This window comes from Hydra viridissima, unplaced genomic scaffold (genome assembly GCF_058129835.1).
Source record: "Hydra viridissima isolate aposymbiotic clone 2 unplaced genomic scaffold, HvirCarnegie_v1 scaffold_1, whole genome shotgun sequence".
NCBI classification, from domain to species: Eukaryota; Metazoa; Cnidaria; class Hydrozoa; order Anthoathecata; family Hydridae; genus Hydra; species Hydra viridissima.
In genome coordinates, this window is record NW_028324300.1 from 16,309,594 (window position 1) to 16,333,060 (window position 23,467).

The 23,467-nt window shown below is 28.5% G+C and overlaps 2 protein-coding genes across 13 annotated transcripts; both read left to right on the top strand.

Annotated features, from left to right (window-relative positions):
- Window positions 1–1,373: 1,373 nt before the first annotated feature.
- LOC145186944 (uncharacterized) lies at window positions 1,374–16,640 on the top strand. 6 transcript variants are annotated; one of them, XM_090082531.1, is made up of 19 exons: window positions 1,374–1,508; window positions 1,762–1,799; window positions 2,467–2,649; window positions 2,768–2,884; window positions 4,690–4,782; window positions 4,990–5,119; window positions 5,252–5,378; window positions 5,502–5,631; window positions 5,764–5,890; window positions 10,759–10,885; window positions 11,079–11,205; window positions 11,354–11,480; window positions 11,638–11,764; window positions 12,061–12,096; window positions 12,634–14,141; window positions 14,265–14,396; window positions 14,492–14,690; window positions 14,796–15,720; window positions 16,514–16,640. In XM_090082531.1, exon 18 carries the CDS (start codon window positions 14,960–14,962, stop codon window positions 15,713–15,715), a length of 756 nt encoding a protein of 251 aa, XP_089938657.1. In that variant the 5' UTR covers window positions 1,374–1,508; window positions 1,762–1,799; window positions 2,467–2,649; window positions 2,768–2,884; window positions 4,690–4,782; window positions 4,990–5,119; window positions 5,252–5,378; window positions 5,502–5,631; window positions 5,764–5,890; window positions 10,759–10,885; window positions 11,079–11,205; window positions 11,354–11,480; window positions 11,638–11,764; window positions 12,061–12,096; window positions 12,634–14,141; window positions 14,265–14,396; window positions 14,492–14,690; window positions 14,796–14,959; the 3' UTR covers window positions 15,716–15,720; window positions 16,514–16,640. The 6 variants fall into 6 exon arrangements, with proteins under 6 accessions (XP_089938657.1, XP_089938671.1, XP_089938662.1 ...); XM_090082545.1 differs by having other exon boundaries at window positions 14,265–14,342; XM_090082536.1 differs by lacking the exon at window positions 12,061–12,096 and having other exon boundaries at window positions 12,651–14,141.
- Window positions 16,641–17,043: 403 nt separating this feature from the next.
- LOC149893578 (AMP deaminase 2-like) lies at window positions 17,044–20,762 on the top strand. 7 transcript variants are annotated; one of them, XR_016450975.1, is made up of 7 exons: window positions 17,284–17,416; window positions 17,655–17,708; window positions 17,870–17,963; window positions 18,099–18,172; window positions 18,267–18,368; window positions 18,972–19,082; window positions 20,180–20,762. XR_016450975.1 is itself a non-coding variant. In XM_090082566.1 (6 exons), exons 4-6 carry the CDS (start codon window positions 18,131–18,133, stop codon window positions 20,207–20,209), a joined length of 183 nt encoding a protein of 60 aa, XP_089938692.1. In that variant the 5' UTR covers window positions 17,284–17,416; window positions 17,655–17,708; window positions 17,870–17,963; window positions 18,099–18,130; the 3' UTR covers window positions 20,210–20,525. The 7 variants fall into 7 exon arrangements, 3 of the variants coding, with proteins under 3 accessions (XP_089938704.1, XP_089938692.1, XP_089938699.1); XR_016450960.1 differs by having other exon boundaries at window positions 17,834–17,963; window positions 18,267–18,356; window positions 20,180–20,624; XR_016450970.1 differs by lacking the exon at window positions 18,972–19,082 and having other exon boundaries at window positions 17,834–17,963; window positions 18,267–18,356; window positions 20,180–20,624.
- Window positions 20,763–23,467: the final 2,705 nt, after the last annotated feature.

Consider the following 23,467-nt stretch of genomic DNA (forward strand, 5'->3'; position numbering starts at 1 on the left):
AAAGTTTTCTTAGTTCTTCTAGATCATTGAAATCTTTAATTTTCCTTATTTTTAACAAAGAATCCATATGTGCTGAAACTAAAACTTGCGTATTCCCGTATCTATTAGTCAAGATTTCAATTGCCTCTTTATCATTTTCTGAACTAAGTGAAAGTCCTGAAATAGTAGCCAACGCTTGGCCAGACAAATATTTAGTTAAATCGATCTATATCACTTAAACCTTCATGCCTATGAATTGATAAATTAAATTGATCCCAGAAACCCTGCCAATCTACGAGATTCCCAATAAAAACTGGCAATTCTAACTTAGGTAAAATACACTTAGATTTATTTAAACTTTTAACAGAATCTGTATCTGATTCATTTATGTTTATACTTTTTAATTTTAGTGTCACTCCAGCCATCAACTCATGACAACACTCAGCTACTCTTGCACTCTCACAAACGTCAGTTTCCTCTTGATCTAAACTAATTAACATTTCCTCACCAATATCGTTTACTCTCTCGTAACTCTCGCTTAAATTATTTTTTAAACCTACTAATTTGGCATAGTTAAACTCCTCACTCTCTAATTCCTCTGTTATTTCGCTCAACAAACTTCCATAACTTACTCGTAACGCTCTCCTCGTAACGCTCTCCTCGTAACGCTCTCCTCGTAACGCTCTCCTCGTAACGCTCTCCTCGTAACGCTCTCCTCGTAACGCTCTCCTCGTAACGCTCTCCTCGTAACGCTTTCCTTACTAAAGCGGCTGCCATTTTTAAATAAACATGCGCAACAACTCAGAATAAGATCGAAGTTTTGTCACAATCAACACCTTCAACAGTTAAACTCTAATTCTATCAAATCTTCCCAAACAAAATCACAAATAACAAACTCCACTTACTTCAATGTTCAACAACTCAAACTTTTCTTAACTCTTGATAAACTTCTTTCTTTAATCTTTTAATTCGGTATCTCTTCATAGTTTTTCATCGGGCGCCATGTAAAATGTCGAGGATTGAAAACTGATCCTTTGGAGAGACTATGTATTTAAACTAGTACAAAATACAAGAGTGTGTATGCTGCTCCACCAACAGAATATATAATAAAAGAGGTCTGTGGAGAGCACGCACCAATAAACTATCCATTAACAATAATAGCAATAATTAGGTTACAAGTGCCACATTTAATAACACCCACTTACAATAGTTAAATAATAAATATCACTTTCAACATGCACCTTTACAATAATTAAATTATTACTGTCTGTTTTAACACCTCTGTCTTATGTAAGGATGGTTATACCATTATCTTAAAATTTTTCTACTTATTTGTCGTTATTTGTAGTGCTTAGTAATGATTGTTTTTGTAGTGTTGTTTTGAAAAATTGTTGTTGTAGTGTTGTTTTTAAAAATTTGTTTCTAATTTGCTTTTTAACTTACTAGAATTTCGAATGGTTTTTATGTGTCTAGGTTTAGTTTAAAAGGCTCAAATGATTCATTCTTAAAGATACAAAAAGTAGGAAAAGGTTGCTCTTTTTTTTTTTTTTTTAATTTTTTAACTGTAATTGTAAGTGGGAAAATGTTATTAGTTCTACAAATTTAAAAACAAATTTGCTTAATGGGAAAATGGACAGTATTTAACACTTCCTAAGGTGTTCCTTAAAAAATTAACACTTTAAGATAAGTTTGTTTATTTTACAGCGTTAGAATAAATAACAGAATTTCACAGAATTTCAGCTGTATATATGGAGAGTTTTGTCCTATTATTTTAATTTTTAGAGAATGTTGCTGAGGAGTCAGACACTTTATATATAGTTGTAAGTTATGTATTGCATTTTTTTAAGTTGTAATTTGTTCTTCATTTCAAGAAAGCCTTGATCAATTGCGTTCTGGGAATGATGATGATTTCACAAAATACCAAAATTCGATAGGTTTAGAGGCAAACCTGTTTAATTTGCCACATCGACCTATTGAAAAAGAAGCACTGAAACTTGAAGAGCTAGAAATTGTTCAAAGAGTAAACAAAAAAAAAGAAAAGATCAAAAATGGTGCATTTTAAATGTAGTTTGGATTTCATCAAGTGTCATACCTTGCATAACATTTTAGATAAACTGTGCAGCTATTTAGTTAATTGTATTGAAATTCAGTTTGAAAAAATAGCTCACAATTATGTTGTGGTAAATGTATAACATAAAAGATTTCTCTTTTTTTTTTAAGGTAATAAGGATTTGTTAAGCATATTCTTATTGTTTTATTTGAAATCATAAATAACATTTCTTAAGTAAATGTAACAAATTTCTTGAGTAAATTTACTCAATGATGTCTTATAAATGATAATTGTTCAGCTAAAAACAATTTAGTAGAGTAATCTTTATGACAAATTAATCCACCATTAAAAAAAGATGTGTACTGTAAAAAGTATTATTGGTTATCTGAAAAGGTTCAAAAAGTAAATTTATGATTTATAACTTTCGATTCCCATAGATGAGCTAAATCAAGTTGGAGAGCTTCTGTGTGAAGCATTGTTTATTCGAGCAAAGTACATGGCATTGAGTTTGCAAACTTTTAATTCAACTACAGGACGCAGTCTCCAAACTGTCAATGAAAAATGCAACCCTAAGGACTTCTACGATCGAATTGCTGAAGAAAACATAGATTCTCCAAGGTGTAAGTATTTTTTCTATTAGGCTCAAATTCAGGGGATCTAAATTCTTTATGTTCTAAATGTTTTACCAGTCTTACCTACTACTAGTTAGCAAACAAATTTTTTTTTATTATTTGATAGAAACATGTTGAAATGGCAGATGAAATGGCTGTATGCATTGGTCCGCCACCTTCTAAGCAAAGTTATCTTGTTATTGATAAAACTGTAGAAGCATGTAAAAAAACTGGAGCTCAAGCTGTAAGTTACCTTCAAAAATCTCTTGTTAAAAGAGATTTTTATGCCTTTATATCTTGAAATAATGGTTAGAGTGAACCATGCAACACTTATATCTATTGAGCCTAATTTCAATGTGAGACTTTTTTTTTTTTTTTTTTGCTTTTATTGTTAAATGGAACTGAAATTCTTAGTAAAAATAAATTACAAGGAAGAACGAATGTCTCAATAATTTTTGCTGTTGTTACATTTTACATGACTTAATCACGAGGAATAATTTAACCAACAGTTCGTTTTTTTTTAAAACTATTTATATATAAAGTTTTAAAAAAATAGCTTGGTAAAAAAACCTGTTGGATTAATGTGAAATTGTTTCTAAAGTAAATAAAAATTAAAAAAAGAAAATTTTATTCAAAAAAAAAGATTGTAATTCACAAATTTTATGTGTTTTAATTTATTAAATTGATAAATCTACTGTTAAAGAAATAAATAAAAAAATAGTTTGGTAACTTTACACAATAATAACCAATCAAAAAATGACTTTTTGATCCTAATTTTAGTGATCCTTTCTGGTTTACAAGCAAGTTGAAAATGGGTAAATTAAGTTTTTAGTTGGGATGTTAAAGTCAATTCAAAACTTAAGTTATCACAGTTGGCTATATTTGCTTACAATTGAGTTATAAATGTAAACTCATAAATTATCTTATAATTCATTTTGTGTTTAAAGTTTTTGGAAGTCTTAAAAGAAAATTTGACAAATGAGCAATATAGTTGATAACTTAACATGGAAAATATGTTAAGAAAAATTTGACATAGTGAATAAGTTTTTTATTATATTAGTAATAAATATTCAATTAAATTAGTTAAAATGATAAATTTTTATAAGTATATTCACATTTTATTCATGTTAATCTTTCTCATATTAAATTTCTATTGTTACTTTTAGCTAATAAAAGTCAAAGTTATAATTTATGTATATAATTTATGTATATAATTATATATATAATTATATATATAGTTATGTCAGTATAAGCAAATTAAAAAGTCTTTCAACATTCACAAAAAAAATTGATCAGAAATTTAAAAAAAAAAAATACTACCAATTAGTTCTTTATCCATATTAATTCTTTATTTATATTTATTTATACTTATTTATACTTATTTATACTTTATTTATACTTATTTTGTTGGTAAAAGAATGTTGTTCAAGAGGAGCATATTTAAAACTTACTGTTTTGGGAAAAAACTTTTTGCCTCTCTATTATCTATCCCTAAAATTAAATTAAAATTAAAAAAAAAAATTAAAAAACTAAACTAAAATTAAATCATAAACCCCTCTGAAAACTAATAAAAGTCAATAAAAACAAACAATTGACACTAAAATAAAATAATAACTAAGCTGTATATTGAAAAGGAGAATCTAATCAAGAACACTTATTAAAAGTTTAAAAAATTAAGTGTAATAAAAGAATGTATCCTTTTTAGCTAAAACATTCAAAAAACAAAAGATTACATGATGTATTGAAATATAAATATAGCTTGGAGGTAAGCATAGGTTTAGAAACAGAAAAAAGAAAACCAAAATGTTTAGAGTTATAAACTGAATAAAAGAAACATTTAAGTACTCTCCTCATGTTTTAAAAAATGATTAAACATATAAATTGATTTTTTTGAAGATAACATATAATTTAGTTACATCAATCAATCATAAAATCTTGAAAATTATACTTGATCATTCAATTTCTTAAAATAACTATCGTTACTATTCTTTTATTCTGCTTGAATCATTAAAGAATAATTCACTCATGTCTTTCATGGTATTCTTACAGGTCACCGAAAATTGTTACTGAGTCTCTTTCATTTATAAAGGTTGGTGGAATAAAATGCCACCTTTTTAGAAGATATGATGGAAAGTCTTAAAGGTAATTCTGGTGATATCTCGCTACTCAGATTTATTTTATTTTATACATAAATATGTTATATATATATATATAAATATATATATATATAAATATATATATATATATATATATATATATATATATATATATATATATATATATATATATATATATATTTGTTATATTTACTATTGTTACTATTTTTATATTCTCCTTGTATCATTATAGAATTATGCACTCATGTCATTTGTGGTGGCCTTTTAGATCATCTAAAGTTGTTACTGAATGTGATTTAATGGTAAAGGTGGGTGGAATAAAGGACTATCTTTTTGGAAGATATGATGGAAAGCATTTAAAGGTAGTTCTGGTCATATTTCCCTATGGTGTTTTATGTAATTTTATGTAAAGATATATTATATATATTTATATAATATTTATTTACTATTGTTACTATTGTTACTATTTTTATATTCTGCTTGTATCATTATAGAAATATGCACTCATTTCTTTTGTGGTATTTTTGGGCATCATAAGTTATTGCTGAATTTGATTTGTTTGTAAAGGTGGGTAGAAAATAGGACTACCTTTTTGGAAGATATGATGGAAAGTTTTTTAAGGTAATTCTTATGATATCTTGCTACTGAGTTTTATTTTGTTTTATACATAGATATGTTTTATATATATATATTTGTTTTAATTACTATTGTTACTATTTTAATATTCTGCTTGTATCATTATAGAATTATGCACTCATGTCATTTGTGGTGGCCTTTTAGATCATCTAAAGTTGTTACTGAATGTGATTTAATGGTAAAGGTGGGTGGAATAAAGGACTATCTTTTTGGAAGATATAATGGAAAGCATTTAAAGGTAGTTCTGGTCATATTTCCCTATGATGTTTTATGTAATTTTATGTAAAGATATATTATATATATTTATATAATATTTATTTACTATTGTTACTATTGTTACTATTTTTATATTCTGCTTGTATCATTATAGAAATATGCACTCATTTCTTTTGTGGTATTTTTGGGCATCAAAAGTTATTGCTGAATTTGATTTGTTTGTAAAGGTGGGTAGAAAATAGGACTACCTTTTTGGAAGATATGATGGAAAGTTTTTTAAGGTAATTCTTATGATATCTTGCTACTGAGTTTTATTTTGTTTTATACAGAGATGTGTTATATTTATATATATATATATATATATATATATATATATATATATATATATATATATATATATATATATATATATATATATATATATATATGTTATTTAAATGGAGAAAAACAACATTTTAATAGTACTTAAAGTTTCGTGCCTTACGGCAATCATCAGCTATTAATTACAAATTAAAAACGTAAAAAACCGTTTAAAAACGAATCAAATTTACGGTAGAACGAATTCTGACGTAATGAGCAAAAAGACGCAATCATTTAGTCTTCAGTATCAAAAGAGGATAAAAGGAACTTGTTAGCATGTCGACATTTAGATAATATTTCGCTTCTTTTGTTGAGTAGGTTGTTTTCTTTATGCGATAAAATTTCAAACTTCTCGTGAAGGCAAAGGTTACAGGTCTTGGTTTCAGGGTTGGAAGGTTTGCATCGCTTTACAATTCTCCACTTTATTATAGGTGTGATGGCTTTTTCTTTTAATTTCCAAATTTCCTTTGAAAGTTCTGTATCATTCTTATACCTGACCGTATTAAAAGATTTTACATGGTTAGCATATCTTAGTTTAAATGGTGTCTCGCTAATGCCAAAATAAACTTTTTCTTTGAGTTCAAGATTTTCGGAACTCACGATAGCTTTATAAACGATGTTGCTTAATAAACATTGATTGTTTAAAGGGCAAGTAGTTTTGTTAGTACAGTTGCAAGTGTTTTTTGGTATGCTTTTTTGGTCTTGTAAAATTTTGTGGTTATGCGAATTAATGATGGATTTTACGTTTCGCATACAGCTATAACTTACCTTGATCGAATTTCTATTAAAAATTTTGTGCAATCTATGATTTACCGGGAAGTGAAGGTCAACCAATGCAAGTAAACGGTTTCCTATTTTTGTTTCCACGTTTTGACTGAATGGAGGGTTAAACCATATAATGTTTCGCTTGCGTTTTGTATTTTTAGTGGTGGCAACATGATGTTGATAACTAAGTTTACATTTATAGCCTGCTTTATTTAAAGCCTCTTCGTAAGGTGGAGTAGCATTTTTAAAAATAAGTTCGTTTGATGAAGTGGAAGATAATCTTAGTTCAACAGTGCGAGGTAGTCTTTTGATAACACTTGGTGGATGGTTGGAATCACAGTTGACGTAACTCAGTTCGTTATCACATTTCGAGTAAGGTCGAAAAGAATTATCATTAAGATCAAGTGTCACATCAAGATAATTTACGATTTTCATATTGCATTTGATGGAAATAAGAAAGTCATCACTTTTAAATATTTTCACGAAATGCTTTTTGATTTTTTCCATCTGCTGGCCGTTTTTGTTTTTAAATATTGCTAGCCCGTCGTCACGATATAGCCCGAAATCTTCACTTTTATAATATTGAGAAAGTTGAAATAATAGAAAGATTCCTACTAATTCACATACTTCAGCACCATCGTAAGCCCCCATTGTAACATCGAACTGCCCCCCATTTTTCTTAATCCACGTTTCATTGTTGTTAAAAAGTAAAGATTTTCTTGCATGTTTTATTATTGCTTTTTGCTCCGAGTTTATTAAAAGGTGCTGTTCGGCAAAGTTGATTGCAGCGTTGAGAGTTTTTTCACTTATTGAAGGATAAAAATCATTAATGTCAAAAATTAGAAATTTGTAGAGATGCTTGTTTTTAATTTTTTTAAACCAGTCGGTAACATTTAAGGTGCTTTGCCATTGGTTTACAAGGAGCTTACTTTTGAGTTCATTGTTGATTTGAGATAAAATAAATTTGCTTATTCTTCCTACCTCGTTTTTTGCTGGATTTAAGAGTCGAACAGTAGGGTTGTTGATAAAGTTTTCTTTGTGGTCTTTCAATGTAATAAAACATCCAGAAGAACCGTTTATTTTGATTTTACTATAAACATCGTGGTTACGCAAAATGTTATTCCCTTCTTTATTTATTTTGTCTTTTAGTTTTGTGTCACCTTTTTTGTAGGTGGTGGTGATAGCATTAGTTAAAAGGTGGTTATATTCTTCTTTAGATAGCTTGTACATATTTGACGTTTTGTCAGCCTTTATTAGCGATTTATTAGACATTTGTATGGTTTTTATGTCCTTTTTCATTTTATTTTGAAACGTGTTTTTGACAATTTGTAATTAATAGCTGATGATTGCCGTAAGGCACGAAACTTTAAGTACTATTAAAATGTTGTTTTTCTCCATTTAAATAACAGATATATATATATATATTGCTCTATTATTATAATATTGAGCACTCTTTTACGCACAAGAGCTTTGTATTATTTTGATATAATACATAACCAATCAATATATTTGCTCCTACTAGTTGAGCACTCTACTCAAGTTCGTCCAGTAAAATGGAAAAATTCAATTTAAGATACTCCATCAAAAACATACCAATACCATTGGAAAAAGAATACAAACTAAAGCTAATCGAGAAAACTGAATCATTTTTGAAGAAGATGAGGTGGAAGGCGTTATTTTTCATTAACAGCAAACTAACTTCTAAAGACGATCATAATTATGTGATCTATGGAATCAATTCGATAAAATGTCCACCGCAAATAAAAGAAATGGCTTCTTTCGAAAAGGACGTATTACATTTAATTAGAACAATAAAATTTAGAAAAGTCAAAAACACGTTTCAAAATAAAATGAAAAAGGACATAAAAACCATACAAATGTCTAATAAATCGCTAATAAAGGCTGACAAAACGTCAAATATGTACAAGCTATCTAAAGAAGAATATAACCACCTTTTAACTAATGCTATCACCACCACCTACAAAAAAGGTGACACAAAACTAAAAGACAAAATAAATAAAGAAGGGAATAACATTTTGCGTAACCACGATGTTTATAGTAAAATCAAAATAAACGGTTCTTCTGGATGTTTTATTACATTGAAAGACCACAAAGAAAACTTTATCAACAACCCTACTGTTCGACTCTTAAATCCAGCAAAAAACGAGGTAGGAAGAATAAGCAAATTTATTTTATCTCAAATCAACAATGAACTCAAAAGTAAGCTCCTTGTAAACCAATGGCAAAGCACCTTAAATGTTACCGACTGGTTTAAAAAAATTAAAAACAAGCATCTCTACAAATTTCTAATTTTTGACATTAATGATTTTTATCCTTCAATAAGTGAAAAAACTCTCAACGCTGCAATCAACTTTGCCGAACAGCACCTTTTAATAAACTCGGAGCAAAAAGCAATAATAAAACATGCAAGAAAATCTTTACTTTTTAACAACAATGAAACGTGGATTAAGAAAAATGGGGGGCAGTTCGATGTTACAATGGGGGCTTACGATGGTGCTGAAGTATGTGAATTAGTAGGAATCTTTCTATTATTTCAACTTTCTCAATATTATAAAAGTGAAGATTTCGGGCTATATCGTGACGACGGGCTAGCAATATTTAAAAACAAAAACGGCCAGCAGATGGAAAAAATCAAAAAGCATTTCGTGAAAATATTTAAAAGTGATGACTTTCTTATTTCCATCAAATGCAATATGAAAATCGTAAATTATCTTGATGTGACACTTGATCTTAATGATAATTCTTTTCGACCTTACTCGAAATGTGATAACGAACTGAGTTACGTCAACTGTGATTCCAACCATCCACCAAGTGTTATCAAAAGACTACCTCGCACTGTTGAACTAAGATTATCTTCCACTTCATCAAACGAACTTATTTTTAAAAATGCTACTCCACCTTACGAAGAGGCTTTAAATAAAGCAGGCTATAAATGTAAACTTAGTTATCAACATCATGTTGCCACCACTAAAAATACAAAACGCAAGCGAAACATTATATGGTTTAACCCTCCATTCAGTCAAAACGTGGAAACAAAAATAGGAAACCGTTTACTTGCATTGGTTGACCTTCACTTCCCGGTAAATCATAGATTGCACAAAATTTTTAATAGAAATTCGATCAAGGTAAGTTATAGCTGTATGCGAAACGTAAAATCCATCATTAATTCGCATAACCACAAAATTTTACAAGACCAAAAAAGCATACCAAAAAACACTTGCAACTGTACTAACAAAACTACTTGCCCTTTAAACAATCAATGTTTATTAAGCAACATCGTTTATAAAGCTATCGTGAGTTCCGAAAATCTTGAACTCAAAGAAAAAGTTTATTTTGGCATTAGCGAGACACCATTTAAACTAAGATATGCTAACCATGTAAAATCTTTTAATACGGTCAGGTATAAGAATGATACAGAACTTTCAAAGGAAATTTGGAAATTAAAAGAAAAAGCCATCACACCTATAATAAAGTGGAGAATTGTAAAGCGATGCAAACCTTCCAACCCTGAAACCAAGACCTGTAACCTTTGCCTTCACGAGAAGTTTGAAATTTTATCGCATAAAGAAAACAACCTACTCAACAAAAGAAGCGAAATATTATCTAAATGTCGACATGCTAACAAGTTCCTTTTATCCTCTTTTGATACTGAAGACTAAATGATTGCGTCTTTTTGCTCATTACGTCAGAATTCGTTCTACCGTAAATTTGATTCGTTTTTAAACGGTTTTTTACGTTTTTAATTTGTAATTAATAGCTGATGATTGCCGTAAGGCACGAAACTTTAAGTACTATTAAAATGTTGTTTTTCTCCATTTAAATAACAGATATATATATATATATTGCTCTATTATTATAATATTGAGCACTCTTTTACGCACAAGAGCTTTGTATTATTTTGATATAATACATAACCAATCAATATATATATATATATATATATATATATATTTGTTATATTTACTATTGTTACTATTTTTATATTCTGCTTGTATCATTATAGAATTATGCACTCATTTCTTTTGTGGTAATTTTGGGCATCTAAAGTTATTACTGAATTTGTTTGGTTTGTAAAAGTGGGTAGAATAAAGGACTACCTTTTTGGAAGAAATGATGGAAAGTTTTTAAAGGTAATTCTTGTGATAGCTTGCTACTGAGTTTTATTTTGTTTTATACAGAGATAGGTTATATTTATATATATACATATATATATATATATATATATATATATATATATATATATATATATATATATATATATATATATATATTTGTTATATTTACTTTTGTTACTATTTTAATATTCTGCTTGTATCGTTATAGAATTATGCACTCATTTCTTTTGTGGTAATTTTGGGCATCTAAAGTTATTACTGAATTTGATTGGTTTGTAAAAGTGGGTAGAATAAAGGACTACCTTTTTGGAAGAAATGATGGAAAGTTTTTAAAGGTAATTCTTGTGATAGCTTGCTACTGAGTTTTATTTTGTTTTATACAGAGATAGGTTATATTTGTATATATACATATATATATATATATATATATAATATTATATTTACTATTGTTTATATTTTTATATTCTGCTTGTATCATTATAGAATTATGCACTCATTTCTTTTGTGGTAATTTTGGGCATCTAAAGTTATTACTGAATTTGATTGGTTTGTAAAAGTGGGTAGAATAAAGGACTACCTTTTTGGAAGAAATGATGGAAAGTTTTTAAAGGTAATTCTTATGATATCTTGCTACTGAGTTTTATTTTGTTTTATACAGAGATAAGTTATATTTATATATATATATATATATATATATATGTATATATATATATATTTGTTATATTTACTTTTGTTACTATTTTAATATTCTGCTTGTATCATTATAGAATTATGCACTCATTTCTTTTGTGGTAATTTTGGGCATCTAAAGTTATTACTGAATTTGATTGGTTTGTAAAAGTGGGTAGAATAAAGGACTACCTTTTTGGAAGAAATGATGGAAAGTTTTTAAAGGTAATTCTTGTGATATCTTGCTACTGAGTTTTATTTTGTTTTATACAGAGATAGGTTATATTTATATATATACATATATATATATTAGGTACTTTAATATCGGCCGTAACTTGAGTCGGAAATTGCCCTTGGTTTTTCATATACTATATAAACCCGATTTTTAGTCTTCTCTGGATAGTGTGTTTTTTTAAAACCAGACTGCTCTTTAAATTCTCTAGATTTTAAAATAAGCTTGTTTGTATTTCAACATTGAATACTTAATCTTTTTATAAATAACTTGGAATATCTTCATCCAGCGTGTTGTTAGTGAAAAATTCGATTTTCAAAACAAGGTAAGTTTTTATTTTCGAAATTTTTTGCTTTTTGTGCTAGATAGTCATTTTTTTATTAAATATGCATGAGCATATATGTATTTAATTTACTTTTTTGTATTTTTTATGTAAATAAATTACCCAATTTTAAAAATAAAAGCTTCCAACGAATTTACCCACAAGTAACCTATTATTTATACCGATAATGGGCATTTGTGGTGTTGCACAATCCAATTTAGAATAAATGTTTTAAACACAAGTTTCTTAAACGACTATTGTTATTTTTTCAAAATATGGTTGAATACTAATTTCATGAAATTTGACATTTTTTTTACTTAGTTATAATGATAATAAAGTGTAGTAATTTGTGCTTAGCTTAAATGGCATAATAATTAATAAATCAATAATAATATAATTGAAATAGCAATGTCTTATTTATTGTACATTAGTTGCTAATTCAAAGATTTATTTAAAAATTAATACTTAGTAGTTTTTCTTTGTTTTTATTAAGTTGCCTTGTTAATTGTTAAATATATAAAATCACTTTTTTTATTTCAGTTTTTTACAATAACTAGTTTTTGTGACATGGAGAAAATAATGAAAAAGGCAGAAGACTTTGAAGATCTTCTCGGTTCCCACAAGGATAAAATACTTTCAAATGGTTTTGTGTACAATGTTTTTTTACAACAGAACAGAAATGCTAGAGAAACAGCGAAATATTTAATTCAGCAATTTAATAAAAATGAGTGTAAAGTTTCATCATTAACACTATCAATTCTGAGAGTTAATGAAAAAATCCAGTGTTTTAAAAGACACATACATTATAGCTGGGATAGGATAGTTGTTTTTTTAAGTGAAGACTTCAAGTTTCCACTAGCCAGGACATCACTTCTCCCTGTTCAGCCGAAGACACCTCCTTCTGCGTCTCCATTAAAGACAAGGATTGACAGAGAATGTCATTCCTGTGACAAAAGGAAACTTTGTAATAAAGCCTTACTTACTCAAAACAAAAAGCTTAAGACAGTGATCAAAACAGTAAAAAAAGAGAAAACAACGATCAGTAAGACATTTCAAGTTAAGAGAGTGAACCAACTAATTAAAAGAACCTCAAGCCGGATCTCAAAATATCAGTTAAAGACCCAAAAACTTGAAGCTAATGTTATATCTTTAACAAAATCTTTGAAAAAGTTGAACCACAAATGCAAAAGTTTGGTTAAAGAAAATAAAAGTTGTAAGAAGAAGATCCTGACATTAGAATTTACTATTTTAGATTTAAAAAAAAAACTTAGAGCTCAAGACTTAGCATTGAAAGAAAATGATACTACCATAGACCATCTAAACTGCGACATCAATCAAATTGAAAAAGGTTCAATTTTTACAAAAGAAAAGAGAAGTTACAATGCCTCAGTGCGTCTGGTTGTTTACCATTGTCTTGAAAGCAATGTGCCTGTAGATGCCATAACTAAAGTGATCATGTCTTGTGCGACTCTTGGTAACCTGAGTTTGAAGCCTCAAGATCTGCCCAATCTTTCAACGATTGCGCAGATGTCCAGAGAAATGGGAGTAATTGCTCTGCTACAAGTGGCAGAAACAATAATAAATGCTGATGTTGTGACATTAGCATTTGATGCAACAACAATTAAGGGCAGTCACATAAATCAAATTCATTTTGCTACTAAGCAACAAATCCTTACAGCCAGCATCACTGAATTACCAGGAGGCAAGGCAGAGGACTATGTAAAACACATTACTGATACCATTGAGGATTTAGCCAACACATATGCAGCATATTATAAATTAGAGATTGCTGATGTAAGGAAAAAACTAATGGGCAAAATAATGTCAACACTGACAGACAGGGCCTCGGTTAACCACGCAGCAGTTGTAAAGCTAAACAGTATACTAGAAAAAGAGCTGTTAGAGTTAAACTGTCATCTGCATCCACTTGATGGAATAGCCAGTGAGACCAGAAAAGCTCTTCAAAAGCTGAATGATACAATACCCAGTACCACTTATGGGTCAGATTGCAGAGCTGCAAATCTTTTGTACAGCATTTCAAAGTTAAGGTCAGTGTTTGAATTATGTATTTGATCCAAATAATGTAAACAAACTACATATTGTTACTTTTTTTTTATAAAATCAGAGTTTAATTGCTTGCTATATTTTAAGTCTGCATTACTGTACTTCAGATACAAGGCCAAAGGAGATCCGCATGCATTTAAATCCTTTCTCAAGCAAAGTGGATTATCTTGCAGTACTTTTCCAAGGTATGTTGGCAACCGATTGCACATACTGTTTTGTTCAGCTGGCATTGTATACAGGTACTGACAATTGGTATTCAACTATCTAGTCCATGCACTTGATTTTCCAATAGCAAATGCATAATTTGTTTTATTCTGTTTGACACTGTTTTTAGGCACAGACAGTTACTAGTCAACTATCTGGAGAAGTACTGCAACAACACAACTTTACTGAGGACATCTCTACTAAGAGATTTCAAGAATGAGGAGATAATGACCCATCTACAAGCGCTTGGACTCTGGGGCAAGTTCTTAACAGGACCTTGGATGGCCCTTTTTTATGCAGAGGAAAAACAAAGAAATCATTTTGAATTGGTATGTAATTTTTTTTTATTCTTACAATGTAATTTAAACATTTAATGCATGTATTTATTTATGATCTAAAAAAACAACTTCTAATAAAAAATAACTTCTTTTTAGGCTGAGTATCTCAAGTCTGCAATTAAGGTTGTGGAAATAATTTGTGATCAGCCGGAATTTCTATTGTCGTCACAGTTAGATGCATTTGGTTGCCCACTGATTTCTGATGAGACATTGGTTGCATTACGCATTATTGAAGGGAAGTATTGCTTTCTGTTTTAAAAATGATAGCTAATGCTACAGTGACAGTTTTAAAAAGGCAGCTGTCAAGGTACTTGACCGGTGAACTCTCTACACCGTCCCAGTCAATGCAAGATAAGGCAGGTAGTGCCCCTGTTAATAATACTTGGGCTGAGAGAACTCTTGGCATGATAGACTTTCTTACTCGCAGGACGCCCAATGCTGAAATTTCATTTTTAGATGGCAAGACAAAGGTTAAGGTGAACAAATCTCTGGACTGGCTGTGTAATAATACAAAAACAGAGCAAGAAAAAATAGTTAAATTTTGTATATTTAGGGGTGCAGTTTCAAGAAAACAAAGTAAAGAAAGAAGGTTGAGAGGAGAAGAGTTAGAAAAGTTACGGTTAAAAGAAAAAGGTCAGAAGAGAGAAATGGAACAGAGAAATAGATTAGCTAGAGATATTAAAAAACTCATTTTAGAAAATAGTTTAGATATTGTACATAATTCCATTTTCTCTTCGCTCTCAGAATACCAAAGGGTCAAATTATTAGAAATGTTAAATGAGGATCCAGTTAAAATTGAAGGAGCTAGATTTGAACATTTATGGAATGAAGAGGGGAATGATGTAGCTTATAAGGGAAGAATAGTTATGAAGTTACCACCTGTTGCTGGAAAAACTGTAAGTTTTAGAATTGCATATTGGAAAGAGGATGAAGAAGAAGATGATGCAGAAGACTTTAAAATACCAGTAGATAGCCTCTTGGCTGACGTTGCTCTTGGTGATTTAGTTTTCTATTGATTCAGGTTCTGCATTTAGTTACCAGTATTTAAATATTAGACAAATGTTTACCATAGTATTTTATTTTAGTTATGCATTTCAATTTTTTTGTTCTTTTGAATGTATTATTTTTTATGATTAATTGTGTTTAACTTTGTTGTTGTCAATTTTACTCCATTTTAAAAGATTTTCAGTATTATATTAATAATTAATATTTATATGAGCCTCCTTTGAGCAGACAAGTAATTTGTACCTTAAACATAAAGTTTATGTAATGAGTCATATACCTTAGAAAAATTAGTCTTCTTTGCACTTAGTTTGTGAACTATTAATTTTTAAAATGCACCCTCGTCAAAATTCACTCCTACCCCTTTTTTTTTTCTTATCTGATAAGATGAAAATAAGCTATTTGATCTATAAAAAATGTAATAAAATAAAGATCTAATAATGATGAATCATTGTTTAAAATTTTATAACATTATCTCAATCGGTTTTTTAGTTATGCAGTTTTTAGTGCCAGTAACACAAAATATTGGTCACGGTTTTTCTTAATTTTCTATAGCAGAAATTACCACTTTTACACGCGGAAAAAAAATCATAACTTCCGTCATAATTAACATAGACAGACAAATGAGGTGTCATTGGATAGCTCTCATTAAGCTCTATGTAACAGTATAAGTTTTGTAATTGTATTACTATATTGAATTTTTTATCAAAGTACCTATATATATATATATATATATATATATATATATATATATATATATATATTATATTTACTATTGTTACTATTTTAATATTCTGCTTGTATCATTATAGAATTATTCACTCATTTCTTTTGTGGTAATTTTGGGCATCTAAAGTTATTACTGAATTTGATTGGTTTGTAAAAGTGGGTAGAATAAAGGACTACCTTTTTGGAAGAAATGATGGAAAGTTTTTAAAGGTAATTCTTATGATATCTTGCTACTGAGTTTTATTTTGTTTTATACAGAGATAAGTTATATTTATATATATATATATATATATATTTGTTATATTTACTATTGTTACTATTTTTTTATTCTGCTTGTATCATTACAGAATTATGCACTCATTTCTTTTGTGGTATTTTTGGGTATCTAAAGTTATTACTGAATTTGATTGGTTTGTAAAAGTGGGTAGAATAAAGGACTACCTTTTTGGAAGATATGATGGAATGTTATTAAAGGTAACTCTGGTGATATCTTGCTCCTGAGTTTTATTTTGTTTTATACATAGATATGTTTTATATATATATATATTTGTTATATTTACTATTGTTACTATTTTTATATTCTGCTTGTATCATTATAGAATTATGCACTCGTTTCTTTTGTGGTAATTTTGGGCATCTAAAGTTATTACTGAATTTGATTGGTTTGTAAAAGTGGGTAGAATAAAGGACTACGTTTTTGGAAGAAATGATGGAAAGTTTTTAAAGGTAATTCTTGTGATATCTTGCTACTGAGTTTTATTTTGTTTTATACAGAGATAGGTTATATTTATATATATATATATATATTTGTTATATTTACTATTGTTACTATTTTTATATTCTGCTTGTATCATTATAGAATTATGCACTCATTTCTTTTGTGGTAATTTTGGGCATCTAAAGTTATTACTGAATTTGATTGGTTTGTAAAAGTGGGTAGAATAAAGGACTACCTTTTTGAAAGATATGATGGAAAGTTTTTAAAGGTAACTCTGGTGATATCTTGCTACTGAGTTTTATTTTGTTTTATACAGAGATATGTTATATTTATATATATATATATATATATATATATATATATATATATATATATATATATTTGTTTTAATTACTATTGTTATTATTTTTATATTCTGCTTGTATCATTATAGAATTATGCACTCATTTCTTTTGTGGTATTTTTGGTTATCAAAAATTATTACTGAATTTGATTTGTTTGTTAAGGTGGGTAGAATAAAGGACTACCTTTTTGGAAGATATGCTGGAATGTTTTTTTAGGTAATTCTTATGATATCTTGCTACTGAGTTTTATTTTGTTTTATACATAGATATGTTTTATATATATATATATTTGTTATATTTACTATTGTTACTATTTTTATATTCTGCTTGTATCATTATAGAATTATGCACTCATGTCATTTGTGGTGGTCTTTTAGATCACCTAAAATTATTACTGAATGTGATTTGTTGGTAAAGGTGGGTGGAATAATGGACTATCTTTTTGGAAGATATGATGGAAAGCATTTGAAGGTAGTTCTGGTTTCATCTCCCTTCTTGGTTTTTGTTTTTTTTATATATATCTTTTAGATAAACTATTTTTGCATTACTGACTATTCATTTACTTAAAGATTTGTTCCAACTATTTCAATTTACTTAAAATTTCAGATTATAATTTATTTGTAAAAGTGGGTGGAATAATGTACCTTCTTATTGGTAGTTATGATGGAAAATTTTTAAAGGTAATTTTTTTTTATATATATATTTTATAATATCTATAGAATAACTATTTTCTTTTTTACTGAAAGTCTTGTTTTTTTATATTGTATTTAATAGGTAGACATTGCTGGTTAATGTTTTGTTGCATTTACCAGTTTTTCAATTACTTCTTCAATTCTTTTGAAAGCTGAAGTTAATGGAATACAGGTTATTTACTGGGTATAGTTTTAATGTAGTAATTAGTAAAATATGTATTATTTTTTATTAATGCAAATAAAATTATTTTATTGCAATTACTGTAACTAAGCTCTCATATATTGGCTGAAATCAAAGTTTCCCTTTGAATTTAAGCTCTTTTTTATTATTATTTAATGTTAAACTTAAGTATTTAGTGGGAAAAAATTTAAAAAAAAAAAAATTTTTTTCTATACTTCATGTTTAATATTAGTTTCTGTTGAAATCGTTTGTTTATCTCCTCATATTTTGATTTACTTATGATCATTTGCAATTTCATTTTACCAATATGATTACCAAAAGATTTTTTAACCCTTATACATCAATGTAATAGCAGTTATCAAATATCACTTAGGTATTATAGGGATATAATTCTATTAATCATATTTATGTTGAATCTCTTTTTTTCTCCTTGTGTTACCATTTAGACCATTTTTTAAACTAGCAAGCAAATTACTAAAACATTTAATGAAATATGATTAATTTATTAGAAATTGTTTGATTGGGAAGTGAGTTTCCACTTGCTGATCTAATAATGTGTTATAAGTTGGGTTCAGTTTTTTAAAAAAATATGTATATTTTTTAAAGGAACCTCTGATGGAGGAATGCAGCATTGCTGCGCATGTGTGGAAGCTCACAACAACAGACATGTGTGAACTTTCTAGAAAATGTGTGCTTAATTCTAGCTTTGAACACAAGGTTTCTCACCTTTTTTAACTTGTATTTATAGGCTTTGTTCAAGATAAAGAAGTTCAGAAATACTAATTTTTGGATAAATCTTTAAACATTGAGTACAAAGATTTTGTATTTAATGTTTTAAGATTTAGCCTGAGACATAGAGTAGTTCAATATTCCAGGTTTAGTAAAACATTTTGACCGTCTACATATGACTTTCTCAAACTCATGAATATTGATTATTAGATGAAAAGTATTCATCAAAATTTTCTAATAAAATATTAACATAATGATAATATCAAAAAAACTGAGGTTAGGAAAAAAAGAACATATTGCTATTTAGTACAGTATCTTTTACCTTAATTAAAAGCTATACAACAACTCTGCATTGAGTATAGAAATGTGCATACCTTTCAGATTGTATAGAATACCATGCTGAATCCACAACCTCACACAGTTCAGTTGTTTTAGTGGGTTTTCCAATAACAGTTCATAAGTTTTCTCTCTGATACAGATTTGATGATAACCACCCAGCCCATAACAAAAATCTTATTAGATTGAAACCAATTATTGCCTTTTCGTTGAAGTTTTAATACTCCTTCGGGAATCGTTAAATTTTAGCAACGCAAGTTAATTACCGTTGATTAATTTTTTGCTATATAAATTCGTGATTAAATTTGCCTTTAGAATAATTATAAGAGTATTTATTAAAAACATGTTTTTCTGAAATAACCAGACAAAGTTTATTTGTCACAATAAAATGTTTTGTTCGGATATTTATTTCTCTGACCTCTGTAAAAACCTCTGTGAAAACTATAGAGTTTTTACAGAGGTTTCTGATCATTTCCTTTATGCAATGCTTTGCATTGTGCATTTTAAAAGTAAATTTTAAGTTGCTAACACACATCATTTTTAATTGCCACGAACAATATACGGTAATATGTTTACTACTATTTTTTCTAGCACTTAAAATAACCTTGAATTAAATAAAGGTTTGCTCGTAAAGCATATAATTGTCTATAGTTTTCGCTACAAATAACTTTTGTTTTCTGTATTTTTTTTAATTATTTTGGTGGAAAGTAAACTGCTTTTCTTATTTTTTAATGCTGATTTTGCTTTAGCTAGGTGAAGCAACATTGGTCAGGCGATAATTATTTGGTTGGTGGCCATAATGGTAACGATATGACAAAAACCAATGTACCTGATATACGCGCTTGTTTTCGATATGAAATTTTAGTAGACGAGCTATATCTTATATCGTTAGCGGTAAAAGAAGCTTCAGCATCTTTAATGGCATCTCTCCGCCGTTTATCGTCAGAAGCTCTTGAATAAATGAACATTTTTGATGACAAGAACTAGACACATTGCTTGTATTTTCGAATGTTTCCATTGTTTTTCGTGATGACTTAATTCGCTTTTTGTCAGAAAATTCTAGCAAAAAATGGATTCATTTTGATAAACTTTTCATGTTGCTGGTTTTTTGTCGTCGATAGCTTTCAAAGTTTATTCAGTTTAAATTGAATTAAATCATATCTTTTTCATGAATTTCTTTAATACTTCATGAAATTTTTTGTTTCTCTTTCCTCTTCTCTTTTTAATTGCTCGTCTTGTAAGACAGTTATGAATCAATAATTTAAAAGATGTATGCCCTGCTAGGCGTCTTTCAAAACATGAGATCAGTCCCGTCAATATCTTTTACAGATATTTCTGGTCTTAGAAATTTTTTTTTGAGTTCTTTCAAACAATGGTTCTATTTTTTGAAGTAAGCGTGGTAGAAATTTTTTGCTTTGTTTTTTTTTTGGGAAAGATTTAACGACAATGTCAAGTATAATAACCATGTGTATTTGACTGCACGTTGTAAATGTGTAGGTTTTTTAGAAAAACCATCGTTGAAGCTACACTCAAGATTTAAGATGATTTTTTAGATGAATACAGCGTTGTTCATTTGTGAGTTACAAAAAAACGGAATAAATATTTGATGCTCCAAAGCTAGTGAATTCATCACATTAAAGCAAGTTTTATATTTACATTTCAGCAATCAAATTAGGAAATTTTGTGTTCAGAGCTATTTTTTTTTGCTAACTGCAGACCTGAAGTGAAAACCTGTTTTTATTTGAAAAATGTTTATGATGAAAGATGAATTTCTACTATGGGAAGTAATGGTAACATCAATTTTTGATAATAGTAAATTTTGCAATTTCGCTCAACACCTTTGCTAATTTAATAAAAAAACTGAAAAGAATAGAAAAACTCAACGCGAGTTTTTCTATTCTACTATACTCGTCGTCATCCAGGTCATCGACAAAATAAGAAATAGGATTCTTCGATTTAATCGTTGGTTTGGAGGACGTAGATTCCCAGTAAACACATAGCGTTTTTTAAACGTTATTTGGACGTTTTTTTTAGGTTTTATCGTCCAAGAAAAATAAGAACGTTTCGTAAACGTTCAAAAAGCGTCTTGAAAGGATAAGTTTGAAACGAAAAAGTTTGGTCAATAAAAGACGTCAAATAAACGAGTTGAAATCTTATTTCGCTTTCGTTTAAGTATTTCTGCCAATTGAGTTCATCATTGAAACTGTGACACTGAAATGTTTTTCACCTCTGTTTTCTGACTTTTCTTGCAGTTCTTTATCAAGCTTTTCTTTTTGATTTTTTTTTTTTTGAATTGGAGACCATTTAAAGAGAGCTCCGAGGGCGAAAGATAAAAAATAAAGACGCATTTTTTGTAATTGTAGTTGTTGCAAACTTCTATTACATTTAGTATCTATTTTAAGTTATTGTTGTGTTGTTTTGAATGAAGTGCCTTTATAATGCTATTATCATTATAATGATAAACTTATGCTTTTTTAAATTACATTTATAGATTTTTGTAATTAAAACCGATGTTTTAATTACGAAAGAAAATAAGCTAAAATCTTTAGGTAATTAATGTTACGTTTGAAATTAATACTTTTACACATTGAAATTAATTAGGTTACGTTTGAAATTAGTGTTAAACCATTACAATTGGACGGAAAAAGCTCCTAAAATAAACGTTTCCAATAAACGTCCTAAAACCGCTTTTTGAATGTTTATTAAAAACCGTCCCATCGCCGTTTCCTTTGAACGGGAAAAGCTCTTAAAATAAACGTTTCCAATTAACGCTCAAAAACCGTCTTTTGAACGTTTGTTAAAAACCGTCCCACCACCGTTTTTTAGGATTTAACCATGCATCAGATTTAAAGAGCTTATATTAATGCTTATTTTTTATAATAAAATGAACGGAAAAGTAAAGAGTATAGCAGTTTTCTTTTTCTTCGTAATGTTAAGCACAAGTTTTAGTGCATAAGTAACACGAATATACTTTAGTAAACGCTGACTATTAATTTAGCTTTTAAAATCCTATTGTTGTAACCGTTTTCCTCAACTGAATCCTTTTGATAAGTAGATCAGATGTGAGCCTTCTTGTGCCTTTTTGTTGCATTTTCACATTGCTATAATTGGTTGCAATTATTGCATATTTCTTTAGGGTAGGGCGGGGCTGGTTGAGCAATTTTTACTAAATCTAATAGATCTCTTGAACGGTGCGTTGGATTTATATAATTTTTTCACTATTAGAAAGATAAATTTATCTGCTAAAAATTGCTTAAGAAAAAAAAGTGTTTTTAGATTTGTTTGAGAAAATATTCCCTAAAGTTTACCGAGCTGCTCAAGGGGTGGGGTAAGTTAAAAATAAAGTTAGTAAGCAAATTTTTATTTCTGAACTTTTGACTAATTTTTATTTCTGAACTTTTGATATATTTTATTGGCTTAGTAATATTTAAGTAAAAATAATTTTAAAAGAAGCAAAAATTTAATAGTTTTAAATCACATTAGCATATTTAAAAAAAAAAAAATGGATTTAAGACATATTTTAAATTGTTAAGAGTATTTAATAATGATTAATTTAAAAGTGTGTATAGACCTTAAAATGTTTACCCAACGAAATTTGTTTCTCCGTATCCAATAAAGCCGTTTTATTAATTTTTTTCAAACCTGCTCAACTTACGCCGACTAGACTAGGTTACGCAAAAGTTTGGTTATAAAAAGAGCTATAATACTTACGGAAAAATGGCTAAGTATAATCGAAAGTCAAATAAATGAGTAAAATATCAACACTTAAGTGATGCCAGATAAATGTTTTTTTAAGAATCTAAGAGAAAAATAGCAAAAAAATTTCTTTTTACTTTTTTGGTCCAAAATCGAAAAAGTGCCCGTGTATCTTACTTGACCGCGGTCCAACAACCATTTGATGCGCATTGTATTACCATTATACATACCTATCTTTCATCCATTAGAAGTTTTGTTATTTGATGCGTAGTTTTTGAGATAATTTAGTTGCTTAACTTGCCCCATGCTCAACCAGCCCCGCCCTACCCTACTTTACTTGT

What these genes read in the sequence shown, in the direction of transcription:
- LOC145186944 (XM_090082551.1), top strand. Translation starts at nt 8,288, where the DNA reads ATGGAAAAATTCAATTTAAGATACTCCATCAAAAACATACCAATACCA.
- LOC149893578 (XM_090082578.1), top strand. Translation starts at nt 18,131, where the DNA reads ATGTACCTTCTTATTGGTAGTTATGATGGAAAATTTTTAAAG. An exon ending in ATGATGGAAAATTTTTAAAG is followed by an intron (nt 18,173 to 18,971) that starts GTAATTTTTTTT and finishes TATTTTTTAAAG; the next exon opens with GAACCTCTGATGGAGGAATG. An exon ending in ATTCTAGCTTTGAACACAAG is followed by an intron (nt 19,083 to 20,179) that starts GTTTCTCACCTT and finishes ATTTTGCTTTAG; the next exon opens with CTAGGTGAAGCAACATTGGT.